Consider the following 19575-nt stretch of genomic DNA (forward strand, 5'->3'; position numbering starts at 1 on the left):
AAAATTTCTAAAATTTACTAATATACATATATATATTTATAATAAACCTAATTTTTATCACATTATTTAAACTAACAAAATAAACAAATAATTATAAAAATTAACAAAATATTAATTATATTAATTATAAAATTCGGAATAATAAAAAAAATAAAAAAAAACATAGAAAAATAAAAAATTATCATCAAAACCACACTTTAGTAATCTATACTTGTTTTGAAGCTCAAAATCCCCTTGCAATGACAAAAATCCGGTCAAAATCCAGCAAGAAACACCAAGAAACAATGGAGAAAATACCCACGGCCAAATGCTTTTTTTTCTCTAAAAAAAAAGAAGAAGATTTTTGGACTATATTTCGGTTTATAGGGTAGAAATGTTGCAAGAAATAAAGAAAAAACAAAAAAAAAAGGTTTGGAGAATGAAAATGGGTGTTGGCTCACTGTTGTTAATGGAGGTTTTTGGGGGTTTTTTTTGCACAGAGGGTAGAGGAGGGTTTGAGAGAGATGACCGTTCGGGTCGTAGGAATGGGTTATAAAGCCCTTTTACTTCGGTTTTTAGGTAAAAACCGAAGTAGAAAGTGGACTTTCCACTTCGGTTTTTACCTAAAAACCGAAGTTAAAGGTCCATAAGTGGATATGTGCGTGGGTGGCCTTGTGCACTTTTAACTTCGGTTTTTAGGTAAAAACCGAAGTGGAGGGTGCACTTTCTACTTCGGTTTTTACCTAAAAACCGAAGTTAAAGGTGCACAAGGGCCGCGTTTAGCTTGACCATTTTTTTGCATTTTTACTATCTCTAAACATAATATACGGGCTTGTGTAACTAAACACGGCCCTCTTCACTATGAATTTTTCACTTCGTTTTTTTAAAAAAGCGAAGTAGTATGTAATTTTTTTTCAGAGCGTCAATTTCAAAAGCGAAGTAAAAGAGTTTGAAAAGGTTTTTACTTCGCTTTTTTTGTATGCTCACTATAAAAACCGAAGTAAAAACCTATATTTCTAGTAGTGGAATTTTAATAGATTGTGCAAAAATATGGCTTTTTTTCAAGAAAAGTTAATCTATGGCTTTTTTTTTTTTTTTTAATTTCACTTTTATGGGTTTAGTTTCCCATATTGTTGTATAAAAGTTTGTTTATGCCATATTTTCACTCTTAATCAAGTTTTATGAATTTGGAAGGGTATGTTTATAATTTGATTATTTTTTTTAGCTTATTTGATTATTTTTTTAATATTAATTTTATATAACTATTTTTATATTAAATTTTTCCATGGTTGTTTTGCAATTTTTTTTTTGTAATATGAATTGTGTTTTTTTTTATTGTAAATATTCTTTTCCTTTTTTTTTAGGTTGTGCGTATTTTTTGGGATGATTCTTACTTGTTTAAATAATGCCCTGATCAAATAATTAGAAGATGCATTCCAAATTGTGATCAATCTAAAATCATATATTTTTGTCATGATTATGCATGTGGAGGACATTTTAGTGGTAAGAAAACAGCTGCTAAAGTTTTACAATGTGGTTTTTATTGACCTACTATCTTTCACGATACATATGTTTATTGTAAAGCTTGTGAATGTTGCCAAAAGCTAGGAAGTTTAACTAAAAGAAATATGATGCCTTTAAATCCTATTCTTATTATTGACATATTTGATGTTTGGGGCATTGATTTTATGGGACCATTTCCTAACTCTTTTGGTAATCTTTATATTCTTGTTGGAGTTGATTATGTGTCAAAATGGGTTGAAGCTATTGCATGCCACACTAATGACCACAAAGTTGTGCTTCGATTTTTGAAAGAAAATATATTTTCCCGTTTTGGTTCACCACGTGCTATCATTAGTGATAACGGTACACACTTTTGTAATAAGCCATTTGAACATTTGATGAAACAATATGGCATCACACATAAAGTCTCAACACCATATCACCCACAAACTAGTGGTCAAGTTGAAGTGTCTAATAGGGAAGTTAAGTACATTTTAGAAAAAATTGTGAATCCAACTAGAAAAGATTGGTCCTTAAGACTCACTGATGCATTATGGGCGTATCGTACCGCGTATAAAACACCCATTGGCATATCACCCTACAGACTTGTGTATTGGTCAAGTTGAAGTGTCTAATAGGGAAGTTAAGCATATTTTAGAAAAAACTGTGAATCCAACTAGAAAAGATTGGTCCTTAAGACTCACTGATGCATTATGGGCGTATCGTACCGCGTATAAAACACCCATTGACATGTCACCCTATAGACTTGTGTATGACATCACACATAAAGTCTCAACACCATATCACCCACAAACTAGTGGTCAAGTTGAAGTGTCTAATAGGGAAGTTAAGCACATTTTAGAAAAAACTGTGAATCCAACTAGAAAAGATTGGTCCTTAAGACTCACTGATGCATTATGGGCATATCGTACCGCGTATAAAACACCCATTGGCATGTCACCCTACAGACTTGTGTATGGGAAGGTGTGCCATTTACCTGTTGAGTTAGAACATAGAGCCTTTTGGGAAATTAAGCAGTTAAACTTTTCTTTAGACAAGGCAGGTGAGAAACAAAAACTTCAACTAAATGAACTAGACGAAATTAGGAATGATGCATATGACTATTCAAAAAAATATAAAGATCGCATGAAATTTTACCATGACAAAAATATTTTGAAAAAAGATTTTTCTCCAGGTCAGAAAGTCCTTTTATACAACGCTCGTTTGCATTTATTCCCGGGAAAGTTACGCTCTAGGTGGTCCGGTCCTTACATTGTTCGTACTGTTTTTCCACATGGAGCTATTGAAATTGAAAATGCTAAAAATGGTGATATATTTAAAGTTAATGAACAAAAATTAAAACCATTTTTAGAATTGAAAACCGATGAATTGGATGAGATCCTCCTTGAGGACCCTGTTTACCATGCTCTTTGATTCCTATTTGATCTTGATAACTTGTGTTTTATTTATTTCGTTTGTTTTATGTGTGGTTTAATTTTTGTTTGTTGTATCTTCTACTCTCTTAGCGGTGCACCATATCGAGGTACGACCATTCTAAACTCTAAACTCTTGTCAATTTTAATATATATTTATATTTTGACACATTGAGGACAATGCTTAAATTAAGTTTGGGGGTATCGAGTTTATATGGTTATTATTAGTAAGGAGAGTATGATTTATTGTGTTTTTGTTTTGCATTGTTTTTAATATTTATGTTTTGTTTTTATTTATGTTTGTTTGAATTTTTTTTTATTAATTTTTGTGTTGTTTTGTAAAAGTATATATATTGTTGTCTTGTTAAAAAACAAATAAATAAAAAAAAAAATTTAAAATCCTTTTTAATTTTCATTTTCAATGATAAAAAAATTTAAAAATAATTTTTTTTTTGGTGATATTTTTCATTTTCAATGATAAAAATTCTGATTGAGTTTGAATTTAATTATATTAAAAATATGAATAAATTTTAAGCTTTGTTTTTAATTATGGGTCAATTTTGCTTGTAACAAAAATTACATTTTTCATACACAAGAGCACTCTTATTTCCTATAAGTTTAAGTGAAAAATAATTTTAAGGAAAACCTATTTTTAAAAGCGAAATTGAAAATTTAATTAATTACATAAGCTTAACTTTTATTCATAATAAATTTTTAGATTTATTTTCATTGTGCAATTTTTGAGAAAATCCTTTTTATATCACCAATAAAAAAATGTGTGTTTTAATTTTTCTTTTGCTTGAGGGCTAGCAAAACTTTAAGTTTGGGGGTGTGATAACTCTACAAAATAGAGTTATTTTACCACATTTTTTATGCTAATTGTTGCTTAGTTTTTGAGTTTTTAATTTGTTTATTAATTTTTTAAGTAATTTTGAATTTATTAGTCTTATTGTAATTTTTTATTTTTTTATATGTTTTTTATTGTAATATGTTGTAATTTAATTAGTTGAAAATATTGTTGTTAGATTAAAAGTTAGAAATGTGATTTTATTGAGTTTAAATGTCAAAGTAAATTAAATTATAATTAATATTTTCATGGAACTTATGTTGTATATTTTATTATTGAAAATATTTAGTTTTAATTTAATTTATATTTATTTTATAGGGTTTATGTTGTATTTTTGGACTCTTGATAAAAAAAAACAAGAGAAATGAAAGAAGGAAAGAAAAGTGGTAGATTTGTGTGAAAAGCTTAGGAAATTGGTAATTTCCCAGGCCCAGCACCCGAAGCCCAGGCCCAACATCATCCCATGCCTGCTTCTCCTTCCCAACATCAGCCTCCATCCCCCAGATGCCACACACGCCTCCTGCCCAGCTGCCGCCACCTGTCCCAGCTATTTCCTCAGCATTCAGCATCACCCGAACCCCAATGTAACGCCCTGGATAACCAAGACCGTTACACTGTGTGTTTAAAATAGTGCAAGACTTGCTAACCAAGTCATTCAGACAAAGTGTAAACTCTATACCATTATCAGAGTAAGAATAAAAAGATTTTGGTCACAAACAGGCTATTTCCATTAAAAATGACGGTTTAATACATGGAGACTCAAAACAGGGTTTAGGTGTCTTAGATATAACAAATTCTAGAAGTTACAAATAGTTCAAGCCACTCTAATGGCAAAATATACATTTTAGGTTTCCGTTCCTGTACAATCTCTCGACCGTGGTGGCCGAGCAGCTAACGATGTACACCTCGCCCCCAGAGCTCTCCAACTCATGGTTGATTCAGCCTACCCTTGCCTTAACCTGCACCACGTAGCACCTGTGAGCCAAGGCCCAGCAAGAAAGCATAATAACATAGCAAGATCAGCAACACTTATCTAATATTTTACAATGCTCAACTAAGAATTCGATATTTCATAACATTTATCCAATCAGTAATAACAGTTTGTCATCCAAACAGTCAACCAACTATATCCATAACACAATATTCACATTCATAGCCAATAGATTGTCACAACCATCAAATAACATTCAGGGTTGGCGCCCTTAGTCGCACCCTCTATTTAACACACTGTCTTCGGCTCATTAGGGCCGCCCCCAGTGTAATACTCACTGACTCCGGCCAGCTTAACCGAGCTCAGTGATAAATAAGCTGCCTCAGCTACCAGTGGCCGAGCCGCGCCCCAGTGCGCAAATATTGATTCCGACACCCTTAGGCCGGTAATCGCATGTCCCATGGCATAATAACACCATCTCACGACATGATATGCAAGTGGAGGGAGCTCTTAGTCCCATCGTGTTCACATGGTTAATCACATTCACATAACAATGTATACAAGCATAGGGAACACTTAGTCCCAACCTAACCACTTAATCGGGTGCAGCTTTCTTACCTTTCAATTCACTAGCTTTGATCACTTGACTCCTTGAGCACAATCCCCCTCGAGCCCTAGCGCTTACCTAAACACAATCATGTCCAAAGTCATTATAAATCCCCAAGTTCAAAACCTAGCCCCGGGGCCAATCCCGAGCCCCCGGGAAGTCCTAGTTCCACCAAACAAGGTGATGGAACCAAACCCCAAGCCCTAGGTCAAAAACCCTTGCAAACAACCCTAAAATTCACTTCAGGAAGCAGGGTAGCGCTACAGCGCTCATGGGAGGGCGCTACAGCGCTACAGACAGAAGCCAAAGTCCCCTCAGCATTATGGCCTAGCGCTACAGCGCTACAGCGCTAGTCACAGACAGCCCAGCACCATTTTTCTCTTCTGCGATTTTTCTCAACCCAACTCGAACCAAAACTCTTCCAACTCTTTCCCAAACTCAAAAACAACCTCATGACCATACTCCACTCATCCCAAGCACCCCAAACATCTAGAACTTAAGCACATGCATCCACAACCTCAGAATTCACCATGGCCACTCCTAAGCTCTAAAACTCAGTCAAAACCAGCTGAACTACAAAGTTAGAGTTTAGGCTTTATACCTTTGATAGAATTTCGACCACAAGCTGCCTCTAAACCTTCTTGGCTTACCTCTCCTCAGTCTTAAGCCTGAATTCCTAAAGTTCCATCCAATTCAACTTAAGCACCATAGATTAAAAACCAGAAACAAAACCAAACCAGCAACTGAAGAGATTACAGAACCTTACCTCAAGTGATGGCCTAATCCTGCTAACCCTTGCCAAATCCTCAAACTTTGCTCAGTAACCTTGTGGCTTAATTGGACTAATTTTCCTCTGAGTTTTACTCCAGAAACCCTCAAGAAATTGGTGAAGAAAACATAAACCGACTTAGAGAACTTTCTCTGTTTTCCCTTCTTTCTTTTCCCTTCCTTTTCTTTCTTTTTCAGACTTCTCCAATATTCTACAAATCCCACTAACATAAAGCCCTGGTATTATTTAACTTCTGTAAGCTAAATGACTAGTATGCCCTCCCCCAATAAGTCTAAACCCTTTAATCCACTTAAGGGCATTTTAGTCATTTTACCCAATTTCCGCTAATTCCTCGAGTGTCTCTAATATTTCCCACTTAATTCCCGATACCTAATTAGTTATCAATATTATTCCTCAATGTCATAATAGACTCCAGTATATTCGCTAAATTCCCATTTATACCCCTAAGCTCACCCCGAGCCAGGTATAAATCCCCGCCATAACTTTCTCGCCAATCTGCTCACTAGGATCGTCTCGAGTCACAGATCACAGATATATCCACATAATAATGTGGTCTCAACATTAGCTTACCAAAATATACACAAGTATGCAATTATGCTCTCAATGAGCCAAATTACCAAAATACCCTCACACCAGAGTATATAGTCCCATGCATGCCTTTATCATCATATAGTAATATGACCCACACAATCATGCATATAATCATATAATAATACAATAAATCAATTATGGCCCTCCCGGCCTCCTAATCAAGGTCCTAAACCTTATTAGGAAATTTGGGTCGTTACACCCAACAAGTCAACAATTCCCAGCAGTTTCACCTGGCCATTTCCCAAGCGTCCTCCATCAGCAGCAGCTTCCCAGGCCCATCACTTCAGCACCCCACGGATTGGGCCTTCCAGGCCCACACCTCACCAGGTCCTCCATTCAGCAGCAACAAGTCCCTCATCAACAAGAATGCCACCTTCAGCTGCCAGCCATTCAGCCCAGTAAACAAGCCCAGCCGAAACCACCGGTCACCCCAGCCCAAGACACAACACAACTCTCCTCTCCTAGCCACCAATAGCCACCTTTGTATTTTTTCTTGAGCCCATAAATAACTCAAGTGTACCCTTTGTCCCTTATGTCCAAAATGCCAACTTTTTACCCATTTTCTACACATTTTTACCACAACATCATCATTACACACTATAATTTACCTCTACATATCATATTTATTTTATTTAATTAATCTAATTAATTTAATTAATTTAAATTGATTATTTTAACAATCTCATTTTGGCTATAAATATGGTATTTCAAGACCATTTGGGGGGTGCTTAATTTTTCGGTTACCATCTTCTTCTACCATTTTCTCTCTTCCATTTTGGGTTTTTCAAGAGCATTTTCAAGTATGTATGTCATTTATTTTGTAATTTCTACTCTAGTTATGTGCTTCTAATCTTTTTCATAAGATTATTAAGATCATGATGAAGTAACTTGTAACTAGGTAATATTTATGTTGTATGTTGATTTCCCTTGTAATGCAACAAAGTTTATGGATTTTTCTTCTTCATATATGTCTTTCATCTTTAATATCTCATATTTTTTATTGTTAGATAATATCCACTTTGTTCTTCATTTTGCAAGAACATAATATTCTTTGTGTAAGATGTGTCATTAAATTGTACACATCCATGCTTAGAACAAAAATATTATGTTTTGCCTTATAAATAATGTTATTTGATTTTTTGTTGTATCATTAGGTTGATTCACATTAAATACTTTGAAATTACAATTTTTGAAAAGTGAAGAAAAATCCCATATTTTTAGAAGTAATTTGTGCTTAAAATCATAAATCTATTTGGAAAATGATTGTTTGATTTATTTTAACTATCACTAAAACTTGTGAATCAATATACTAATAAATATTATTAAATTTACATTTTGTGGATTCTAGTATCTTAATAATCTTTCCTTTTACCACTTATTTTCAAATGATTATTGGTTTATTTTTATTCTCTTAAATAGTATTATTTTTCAATTTTTTATTTTATGTTCATAATATTAAAACTCATCAATCTTTAGGGTTAGGTTAGAATTTATTAATTTTGGTTTAAAATAGTTTTCTTTTTGATTTTAGACAACTCCTTTGGGTTCGATCTCGTGCTTACACGAACACTATATTCTATATATGATTCGTGCGCTTACGAGTATAAATTTTTAAAACATACCCATTTTGGGTCCATCACTAGTCAAGTCCAAGACCTCCGAAGGACAGACTGATGAATTAGCAGAGGCGTTTGCCATCATTCGGAAGTATGGGATGAATCTGAACCCCATGAAGTGCACCTTTGGCATGGCATCTGGAAAGTTCTTGGGCTTCATAGTAAGCTCACAAGGAATAGAAGCCAACCCGGATAAGATCAAAGTGCTGATCGAAATACCCTCGCCATGGAAGCACAAAGACTTTCAGAGCTTGACGGGAAGAATAGCGGCCCTAAGTTGCTTTGTCTCGAAGTCCACGGATAAGTGCATCCCGTTCTTCAATATCCTACGCGGAAGCCAGTGGTTCGAATGGACGACCGAATGTGAAGAGGCCTTCCAGAAGTTGAAGGAACACCTGGCCCAAGCACCAATCTTGGCAAAGCTGGTGGATGGGGAGCCATTATACCTTTATCTGGCTGTGTCCGAACACGCCATCAGCACCACACTATTGCGGGAAGAGAGAAAGGTCCAGCTCCCTGTCTATTACATGAGTAAAAAGTTGTTGGGCGCGGAGTCCAGATGCCCCCTAATCGAGAAATTAACATTTTTCTTATTGATCGAGTCCCGGAAGCTGAGACCTTACTTTCAGGCCCACGCCATAAATGTACTGACGAGCCATCCCCTACGACAAGTATTATAGAAACTCGAGTCATCAGGGAGACTCCTGAAGTGGGCCATGGAACTTAGTCAGTTCGACATTGCATATATCCCCAGGATTTCAATCAAGGGGCAGGCCCTGATTGACTTCATCGTGGAGTACAATGGGATCACTAAAGATGAAGAACCCATCGTCCTTGCCGCGCCTCTATGGATGGTCTTCGTGGAAGCCTCAAATGAAAATGGGGTTGGGGCCGGGATCATCTTAATATCTCCCTAAGGACATCAGTTGCAGAGCGCTTTACACTTCTAGTTTGTAGCATCGAACAACGAGGTCAAGCACGAGGCTATGTTAGCTAGATTATGTCTGGCCCGAGAAGTAGGGGTAGCAAATATAGAAGTCTACAGTGACTTCCAATTGGTGGTCAGGCAGCTCTCGGGGGAATACCAGACGAAGGGGGAAAAATGGCCGCCTACGTGACGCGAGCGCGGGAGTTACTCCAATCCTTCAAGAAATATTTCATCCGCAAAATCCTCAGGGAACAAAATGTGTTTGCAGACATATTGGCAAAGTTGGCCATGGATGTTGAAGTAGAGCTCTCTTGGCTTGTCCCGACCGACCATCTTCCCGCACCCACTATTCAAACCCCCACAACCAACGCCATAGATCACTCCACGTCCTGGGCCCTTTCATCCACTACTTAACCACGGGAGAGCTGCTCGCAGACATGGCGGCCGCCAGGAAACTATAGTACTAGGCTCCTAGATACGTCATGATGGATGGAAAACTCTATCGCATGAGGTTATCCATGCCATATCTCTGATGCGTGTCCGCGACAGAAATAAGTGCAATCATGCACAAGGTACACAAAGGTTTCTGCGGAGATCACACAGCCGGACTCAGCTTGTCCAAGAAAATCCTAAGGCAAGAGTATTTTTGGCCAACGATGAAGAAGGATTGTGTTGATTACGTCCGCAAGTGCGAACAGTGCCAAAGGTACGTGAAAATCCCGCGAGCCCCTCCAACGGAAATAACCCTGATGACCAGTCCTTGACCCTTTGCAGTATGGGGAATCGATTTGGTAGGATCTCTCCCGACCGGGAAAGGTGGTGCAAAGTATGCCATCGTGGCTGTTGATTATTACACCAAGTGGGTCGAGGCAGAACCAATGAACACCATCACCTCCAAAAAGGTCCTAAACTTTGATTTAATTTAAATTATTTTTAGAGTAATGATTTATTTTAAATTTATTAATTTTTAATAGAAATAGTTTTTAAATATTTTTAAATTACATGTTGTGCTGACGTGATCAAGACACATCAACAAGCAAAGAGACACATCTGCATGTCGTTAGCCACATCGGGCAAAATTGGACGAAAGTCCCACTTTACAATACTATAAATAGTTCACGGAAATTTTTAATGGCTCGAAAAAATCAGGGGGGCACGATAATGTATAAGTTATAGTTCGGGGACAAAAATCATAGATAGCCTTCTTGTATACTATTCCTACCTAAAATTTTCTTTAACTTAAATATCATGCAAAGCTAGCTGATGAGGGCTGTTACGTACGTACTCATATATATGTAAAAAAAAAGGGACCAAACAGCAAATCGATAATTTATTTAATGAAAGCTCTGGGCTAGCTATATCAACACTACAATTTGATTGAGCCAATAGCCAATAATACTAATAATACTAATAATAATAAAACAATATAAGACCACACATGATGAGTAAGTAGTAGTAGTAGTAGTAGCTGATCAAGGAGTGGTGGGCTCTGATTTCTTTGGTGGCAGAGGGAAAAGCATCGATTCAAGCATCTTGGAACGTAAAGGGTCTTTATTCCAGGGATAGCAATGAATGAAAGGAGGAGAAGAGTCTACAAGACATGGTCCATTGGCAACAACGGACCAAAAACATGCACTGGGAAGGGAGCAATCACTTCCGGGCGTGTAAATGTCGAACCAGTGGAACTGGTCGGCCCATCGGAACCCACAAAAGAAGAGAGTTGTGCCCCAAAAGTTGGGCTTGAATCTGAAAGAATAAGTTTCGTTGAAGCGCAGAATATGGACACCAAGATCGTCATCTTTGGATTTGCAGTGAACACTCAGATCAAAGTCTCCCAAATTGTTTCGTATCACTACTTCTTCAAATGGTCTGTCCTGTGGAAGAAGAACGTCGCCGGTTACGGCTTCACATACACAGAAAAACAATGTCACCATAACTACGCATGGTATTATCATCACCCCAACACCGCCACGACCACTCATCATTTTTCTCTGTCTTTATCTTTTTTGTTTAATTAGTACTACTGTTGATGATATATCTATTACTATTATCTCCTTTTATATTAACTTTGGTTTAGACAAAAAATTTGAGAAAATGGAAAATATGGATTCCATTCAAATTATTGTGATTGATTATGCATGTATTGTATATGGGGTCAGATTTTTTAATTTTTAATTTTTTTGAGAGAATATGGGGATCAGATTTTAATATTGGCATTTTTTTGTAGACAAAGAAGGGAATTAGACGCCAACTATACAAAGTTTTACTTAGAGGAATAAAGATAAATTTGTGTATGATATATATTTAGTTTATTAAAAAAAATCCAAATTATTAAAAAAAAATCCAAAATATTATTGCTTTCTATATCTATATATATATAAATAAAGGGGAGGTAACCATTTGGTACCCTGTGTTTTTGCAAAGTATCATTTTGGTACCCTCTATTTTCAATAAGGTTAATATGGTACCTTGTATTTTAAAATCGTACATATTTGGTACCCTAAACTCAAATTTAATTAATAAAATTTTACCAATTTAATTAAACTACTATCAATTATGTAAGTTCTAAATTTAAATTTAATTATTTAATTACATATAATTAATGACAGTTTTATCATATTGACAAAATTTTATCTATCAAATCTGAGTCTAGGGTATCAAATATGTATAATTTTAAAATACATGATACCATATGAGCATTATTGAAAACAGAGGGTACCAAAATGATACTTTGCAAAAACATAGGGTACCAAATGAGTAAATTCCCATATATAAATAAAGGAGAGCATGTGACACTCTAAAAACTCTTCAAATTACTCTATCTATTTTATCCTTATATCTAATTTTTTTACTCGTATTATAAATTATAATAATAGTAAATATTATTTTTTAACCCTCTCTCTATATCTATATATTTATATAAGGGAAAGCACTAAAGAGATGACGTAACACTCTAAAGACTCTTCAAACCACTCTATTTATTTTTTCATTTAATCTAATTTTTTTATTCATTTTATAGGTTATAATAATAAATGTAATTTTTTTAAAATTTAAATGAGATATTTATAAGATATTATTGTTGTTGACTGTGTTTCTAGCCAACGACGTGAGAACGTCAATAACGACAAGCCTTCAAGAGAATGTAAACGACAACAGACAATTTTTGCAATAAAAGTAAATAATACGAGATTTTATAGTGGTTCAGCCCCGATAGTCGGTAATAGCCTAATCCACTTAGAGATTTTATTACTGTATTCACACTCAAGATCAGATGAACCAGTGTCAACTGAGTTTCTTAGTGTAAATATTCCAGAATACAAAAAAGGGGTTCTCTCAAGAAAAACACACTTTCTCTCTCTAGAACACAGATTAACTCTCAATTTTCCAAAAAAAGTCCCGTTACGATCCTCCCAAGCCTCTATTTATAGGTTCGGGATCCTCAACTGATATCCCCTTCAAATAGGGATATTTTATTATTCATCTTATATTTATATTACAAGAAATATTTAAAATACAACTGATTCCTCAATTTGAGTGAGGAATGAGAGATTCTCGGGTGCTTAGACCAATTCTTGCTAAAGCCGTTCCGGGGATTTTGACGTAGTCTCACATGCTTGTTGATTACTCCTTCAAGCTTTCCTTAGACCGAGGTGATATATGCATGGCTCTCCTTGAACCAAAGGTCATGCATGCTTGGCTCTCCTCGAACCAAGGTGGTCCGAGCCAACTCCCTTGGCCTCCCTCCTCGGGTAAGTCCGAGCCTACCTCCTTCAGTAAAGGTACGATCGGACCTTGTGGCCTTCTCCTCGGACCAAGGTGGTCCGAGTCAACCTTCTCTCTTGCTTCTCACCTCGGACAAGTCCGAGCATACCTCCTCCAATCAAGGTCCGATCGGACCTTGTGGCCTTCTCCTCGGACCAAGGTGGTCCGAGCCTTCCTCATTGGCATCTCACCTCGGACAAGTCCGAGGCACTTCACTTGGCATCTCAGCTTGGACAAATCCGAGGCAAGCCCTAGGCTCCTCCACCCATGTCCGATTGGACATTGTGTAGGCTCTTCTTGGCCAACATCTAAATCTCAATCCTTGGCTTGTATGGGACTCCTCCTTAGCTACTTACCCTGGACACGTTCGAGCCAACACTTAGGAAACCTTGGGATGCTTACCTCGGACACACCCGAGCCAAATACTTGGAAAACTTTGGGAGGCTTACCTTGGACACACCCGAGCCAAATACTTGAGAGGCTCCTCAAGCTAAGGTCCAATCGGACCTGCCGCTTTTGCCCCTAGAGCCAAAATCCAAACCCCTCTTTTAAGCTCCTTAGACTTGGGTTTGAAACCAACACTTGGCTCAAATATTCTCCTCGGGTGTATTTTGACTTGACTATAGCATCTCTCAAACAGTCCAAATTCTTAACTGATGCATTGGGCTACTCCTAAGCCAGATCACCCAACTAACTCATGCCACGTGTCAATTTCATTGCCGCATCATCCTTTTCAAATTTTTGGGATAACAATTATTATTTAAATATAGATAAATCTCTAATCTATTTCTAATTTTTCTACATTTTTATTCTATTTTATTTAATTTATGATTATTAAATAATTAAAAAAACAAAATATCTAAAATCATCACTAACGACAATGCTTCTTCCTTCACTCTTTTTTTTTAATATTTATTGATAACTAATTTTCTAATAATTATTATAATAAATCAACTATTTATAGATTCACATTTATCTTGAAGATTTTCCAATTCATGATAATCTTGTTATTGTTTCATATTTCAAGTTCAAAATTTAAAATATATTAATTTATTTATAAATAACTAATTTTTTAATAGTTATAATAATCTATATATTTATATAAGGGAGAGCACCAAAGAGATGATGTGGCACTCTAAAAACTCTTCCAACTACTCTATCTATTTTCTCATTTAATCTAATTTTTTTTATTCATTTTATATATTATAATAATAATAAATGTAATTTTTTTAAATTTAAATGAGATATTTATAAGATATTATTATTATTTAAATATAGATAAATTTCTAATCTATTTCTATTTTTTCTACATTTTTTATTCTATTTTATTTAATTTATGATTATTAAATAATTAAAAAATCAAAATATCTAAAATCATCAATAACGACAATGCTTCTTCCGTAACTTTTTTTTTTAATATTTATTGATAACTAATTTTATAATTATTATTATAATAAATCAACTATATATAAATTCACATTAAATAACTGATTTTTTTAATAATTATAATAATTAATAATCATATATAATTGACATTTATTTCAAAATTTTCTATCTGTATTTATCTTTTTATTATTTATATATTTCAAATTTAAAATAAAATTATTTTTTATTTATATTTACATAAAATATTTAGGAATAACTAATTTTTTAATAATTATAATAATAAATAAATTGTGTATAAATTGACATTTATCTTCAAGATTTATTGTTTTGATATTTCAAATTTAAAACCAAAATATCTAAACAATTCAAAATATCAACATGTATACACGTGCTATTAATTTGATTAAGAACATTATTAATTAAATTAATTAAAATATTTATTTAAAAAAATGGATGATTGTGCAAAACGTTGTGATTTATAAATTTTCTACCTAAAAATATAAAATTCTTAAAATAAACAAAAAAAATGCAAATCGTGTAAAATAATATTAATATTAAATAAAAGCACACGCACAACAAGTAGTTTAAAATTTATTTTTGACACTTTAATTAATTAGAATTTCTCGAAAACCTGCAGGAAGCTCGCTATATAAAGAACATTATCATGAAAAAAAATTACGATCTAGACGCCCTTACGTATCTATATAAGAAGCATGTTGTACGGGTAAAGTGAAAATGAATCTCTTACACACAATCTCCCCCCAAAAAAATTAAAAAATATATTTTTTAATCATTACAAAAAATTGTGCGAAGTGCGGCTATGTTTTCTAGTATATTTATATTTTACATTATGAACATATTAGCACTAGTGATTGCATGGTGCCCAACACCACAAGGAGGTAACATACCACTATTGATGCAATCCAATATTGGGTCCCACATATTTGAATTTAATAAGTATTATGAGGTATCGCTAACCAACCATAGGGTGCCACCTCATGTGGTGTTGGATACTTTAATGTGCCAAATAACAACACTCACTAAACAAATATACATTTAAGCAAATATATATTATTTTTAATTTAATAATTATGCACCAAATATATTTCTAAAACACTTCCCATATTTCTTACAACAATTAAACATCCACAAAAATAAATAGAGTAACTAATAATACTTGTAATTTTGATTTGAAGTAGGCAATTGTATTTTTTTGTTTATCGATATCGATTGGCTATAGTGTGTATCTTTTTATTCCAAGCAATTGTAATTTTTATGCATATTAATACATATATCACTACAAAAAATTGGGGCTATACCGAGAACAAAAGTCGCCGGCAGAAGCTCGAATGTTCTCGGTAGGGACCCCGGAATGTCTCCAAACTCCTCGAGTTCGTGGTTATCGACTGTCCCACCGCGTACAATGCAATTCTGGGTCGGCCTACATTGATGACCTTTGAAGCCATAACTTCTATCCACCACCTCGCAGTCAAATTCCCCTCCTCTACGGGGGTATGTATGGTCCGAGGTGATCAGCTCGCTGCCAGGGAATGCTATAGCATTTCCATGAAGGGAAAATCACAACCTGGGCAGCAGACGGTGATCATTCAGGGCGGAGGTGAGGAACCCCAGGAATAGGGAACTAGCTCCGGGATAAAGGAATCTCAGCCGGTCGATGACGTAGGTACTGATCTGAGTAACGATATCGACCCTAGAATTGGCGAAGATAGGTCCGAGCTCCAGGCTATCGAAGAGCTCGAAGAGGTAAATATCGATCCTAAAGATCCTTCGAGGATCGTTAGGCTCTGAAAAAACCTTAGTAATGAGAGAAAGGCGGAGCTACTGAAGCAAGAAAATCTAGATGTTTTCGCCTGGTCTCATGAAGACATGGTGGGGATCAGCCCGAGCATCATTATGCATACCCTCAGCTTAGAAAAAAGCATGCCTGTGAAGTCGCAGAAACAAAGGCGTCTGGGTACGGCCCGAGCTGCGGCCCTGAAAGAGGAAGTTGCTCAGCTTTTGAAGTGCGGTTTTATCCGCAAGGCAAAATACCCGATCTGGGTCGCCAATCCTATTTTGGTCCCGAAGCCCAATAGAAAATGGCAGACCTGTATCGACTTTTCTGACCTCAATAAAGCGTGTCCCAAGGATAAATTCACCCTGCCAAGGATCGACCAGTTGGTGGATGCCACGGCAGGGCACGAGCTCATGTCCTTCATGGATGCATACTCTGGGTACAACCAGATCGCTATGAATCCTGCGGATCAGAATCATACCAGCTTCATGACCCCAACCAATGTTTATTGTTACAAAGTCATGCCCTTTGGGCTGAAAAATGCTGGAGCTACATATCGGAGATTGGTCAACATAATGTTCGTTAATCAGATCAGGAAAAACATGGAAGTGTATGTTGACGACATGTTGGTCAAGTCAAAAACTGCCGATGACCATGTTCCCGATCTGAGAGAATGTTTTGAAATCCTAAGGAAGTATGGCATGAGGCTGAATCCCCAAAAATGTACCTTCGGGGTTGCCTCAGGAAAATTCCTAGGTTTCATAGTAAACACCAGAGGGATAGAGGTGAACCTCGAAAAAATCAGATCGCTACTCGAAATGCCATCACGCCGGTCGCGAAAAGACGTCCAAAGTCTGACAGGAAGGGTGGTAGCCCTTAATCGATTTATTTCCAAATCAACCGACAAATGTTTTCCATTCTATAACCTGCTCCGGGGAAATAAAAAGTTCGAGTAGACCGAAGAGTGCGAGCGTGCCTTCATCGACCTAAAAACACATTTAGCCGAGCCGCCCGTGTTATCTAAACCGACAACAGGAGAGCCTCTTTTTCCTTACCTAGCTGTCACGGAAGATGCAGCTAGCATCGTGCTGGTCCGGGAAGAGGACCTGTCTCAGAAGCCAGTATTACATTAGCAAAAGGCTCCTCGGAGCCGAATCTCGATATCCGCTGATGGAGAAAATGGCGTTCTGCCTTATCACGACCTCTAGAAAGCTTAGGCCGTATTTCCAGTCCCATTCAATCCACGTCATAACCGATCAACCTTTAAGGCAGGTACTGCAGAAACTTGAGGCATCGGGACGTCTTTTGAAGTGGGCTATCGAGCTTAGCCAATTCGAGATATTATACGTGCCACAAACTGCGATCAAAAGCCAAGCTCTGACTGATTTCGCGGCAGAGTGCACTAGATTCTAAGAGGAACCGGTGGAAGAACCGGTGCAGGTCTTGTGGAAAGTCTTTGTGGACGGTTCATCTAATGAGAATGGGTCCGGAGCTGGAATCATTTTGATATCCCCAGAGGGACATCATTTCCACTCTGTGTTACGATTCAAATTCGAAGCGTCCAACAACGAGGCCGAGTATGAAGCTTTATTAGCTGGGCTAAGGGTGGCCAGGGAGCTGAAGGCTAGGGCCATCCAGTGCTATAGCGATTCCTAGCTCGTGGTAAACCAGGTATCAGGGGAATTCCAAGCGCAGGGAACCAAGATGGCGGCCTACCTGTAACGCCCTGGCTACCCCATAACAGTTACGGAGAACGGTGAACCAGAAATTCGACCCGCTACCCGAGTCCTTTGGTTAAAAACGTGATCTAAGTGTTATTATCAGGTTAAGGTGTAAAACCAGTAAAAAGGAAAGGGTACTTTTCATTAAGTAAATAAACTGCTCATGAGCCTTTTAAAATGTTTACAAGTAGTTCAAGTTACAAAAGAGTTGCTACAGTTCCAGATATACAAACTCCGCCGGCCTAAGCGGCAAAAATAGGGTAAACCCCTAGTCCCTCTGAGAACTCCTTGACCGTGGCGGTCAAGCGGCCCTGTATGTACATTACATCGCCCAAGCTCTCCTCTCAAGGCTGGCTAAGCTTTTCCTTTCCTTTACCTGCACCACAAAGCACCCATGAGCCGAGGCCCAGCAAGAAAACACAATATAGCATGATATAATATCAACAATAATCATAGTTATTCCCTCAGGACTATCAGTCCAACAAGTAGGTGACAATAGCCAAAAGTCACAATAATGAGCATCGCTCCCTCTAGCCATGTGACGATAGGGTCACCAGGGCTTAATCGATAAGTGTTTCATTTATAAGTTTGTTTGGGACGGGTGCAAGGTGATTAGTCACCAACATAACCTTCCTTACGACTCTAGAGTCGAAACTATGGACAACGTCCCTTAGCCTTGTGACAAGCGGTCACCGGGGTCATATACCTTGGCTATAATCATCTGGTCGTAGACCAGGCAAGCGCTTATAAGTTTCTCGACCTTAGGGTCGGTCTGGCATTAATGCTATAGATCCATTCAATGCATAATTCTCGACTTTAGAGTCGGTCCCTGACTAGTCAGTGTCTTAAGCAGATAATCAGCGTTCAATAGCATTTAATATGCAAACCATGTCCACATATATCAACCAACATGCCTCAAGTATCAAACCACGCATGTCACATACCTATACAGGGTGCAACTGTATTCATACACTGTTTTCTTACCTCTGGTTCGAGTGAGTATTATAATATGAACGACCCCTGAGAATGATCAACCTTTAAATCCCTCGACGGTCACCTGGTCATAACCAACATATAGGATTCATTAATAAAAATGATAACCAAGGGTTCCCAAACCAAATCCCAGCCCCCGAGACATCAAATACTACCCAACCGGGTACTAGGTCCAACCCCGAGGCCTATGGTTTGAATCCCCAAGCTAAAAACCTTATTTTAGCAAAATTGGCTCTAAGGGCCGCGGCCCTCCCTGATTTTGTGCCGCGGCGCGCCTCCAGACAGAGAGGCTCCCTGCCTGCCAAACGCCAAGGGCCGCGGCGCACCCCTGCTGCGCCGCGGCGCCCAGCCCAGATCAGCAAGTCGGCCACACACGAACCAGAATTTAACCCTGCGTTTTTCCCTTCAAACCAGTCCCTTGAATCATCTTAAAGCCTTCTCCAAACATGTAATTGAACCCCCAAACCTTACCTATAACACCTCCTCACCAAAACCCAATCATCTAACACCAAGAACTCCATTTAATCCTCACTTCCCACATCAAAAACCATGAACTTAAAAACCAAACGAAAATAGAGCATAGCTTGAGTTCAAAGATCAAAGCTTACCTTAGAACCTGTTTTGAACCTCCCACACAAGCAGAACTTAGTCTACTAACTCAGCCCTGAAGTTCCTCTTGGTTGAATCCACAAC

General features: G+C 37.0%; 1 protein-coding gene across 1 annotated transcript; it reads right to left on the reverse strand.

Annotated features, from left to right (window-relative positions):
• Positions 1 to 10697: 10697 nt before the first annotated feature.
• Positions 10698 to 11159, reverse strand: LOC133815688 (S-protein homolog 5-like). Its single transcript, XM_062248498.1, has one exon. The coding sequence runs from the start codon at positions 11157 to 11159 to the stop codon at positions 10698 to 10700; it is 462 nt and encodes a 153-aa protein (XP_062104482.1).
• Between the last annotated feature and the right edge of the window lie 8416 nt (positions 11160 to 19575).

Source organism: Humulus lupulus, chromosome 2 (assembly GCF_963169125.1).
Source record: "Humulus lupulus chromosome 2, drHumLupu1.1, whole genome shotgun sequence".
Classification (NCBI taxonomy): domain Eukaryota; kingdom Viridiplantae; phylum Streptophyta; class Magnoliopsida; order Rosales; family Cannabaceae; genus Humulus; species Humulus lupulus.

What these genes read in the sequence shown, in the direction of transcription:
- LOC133815688 (XM_062248498.1), bottom strand. Translation starts at nt 11,159, where the DNA reads ATGGTGACATTGTTTTTCTGTGTATGTGAAGCCGTAACCGGCGACGTT.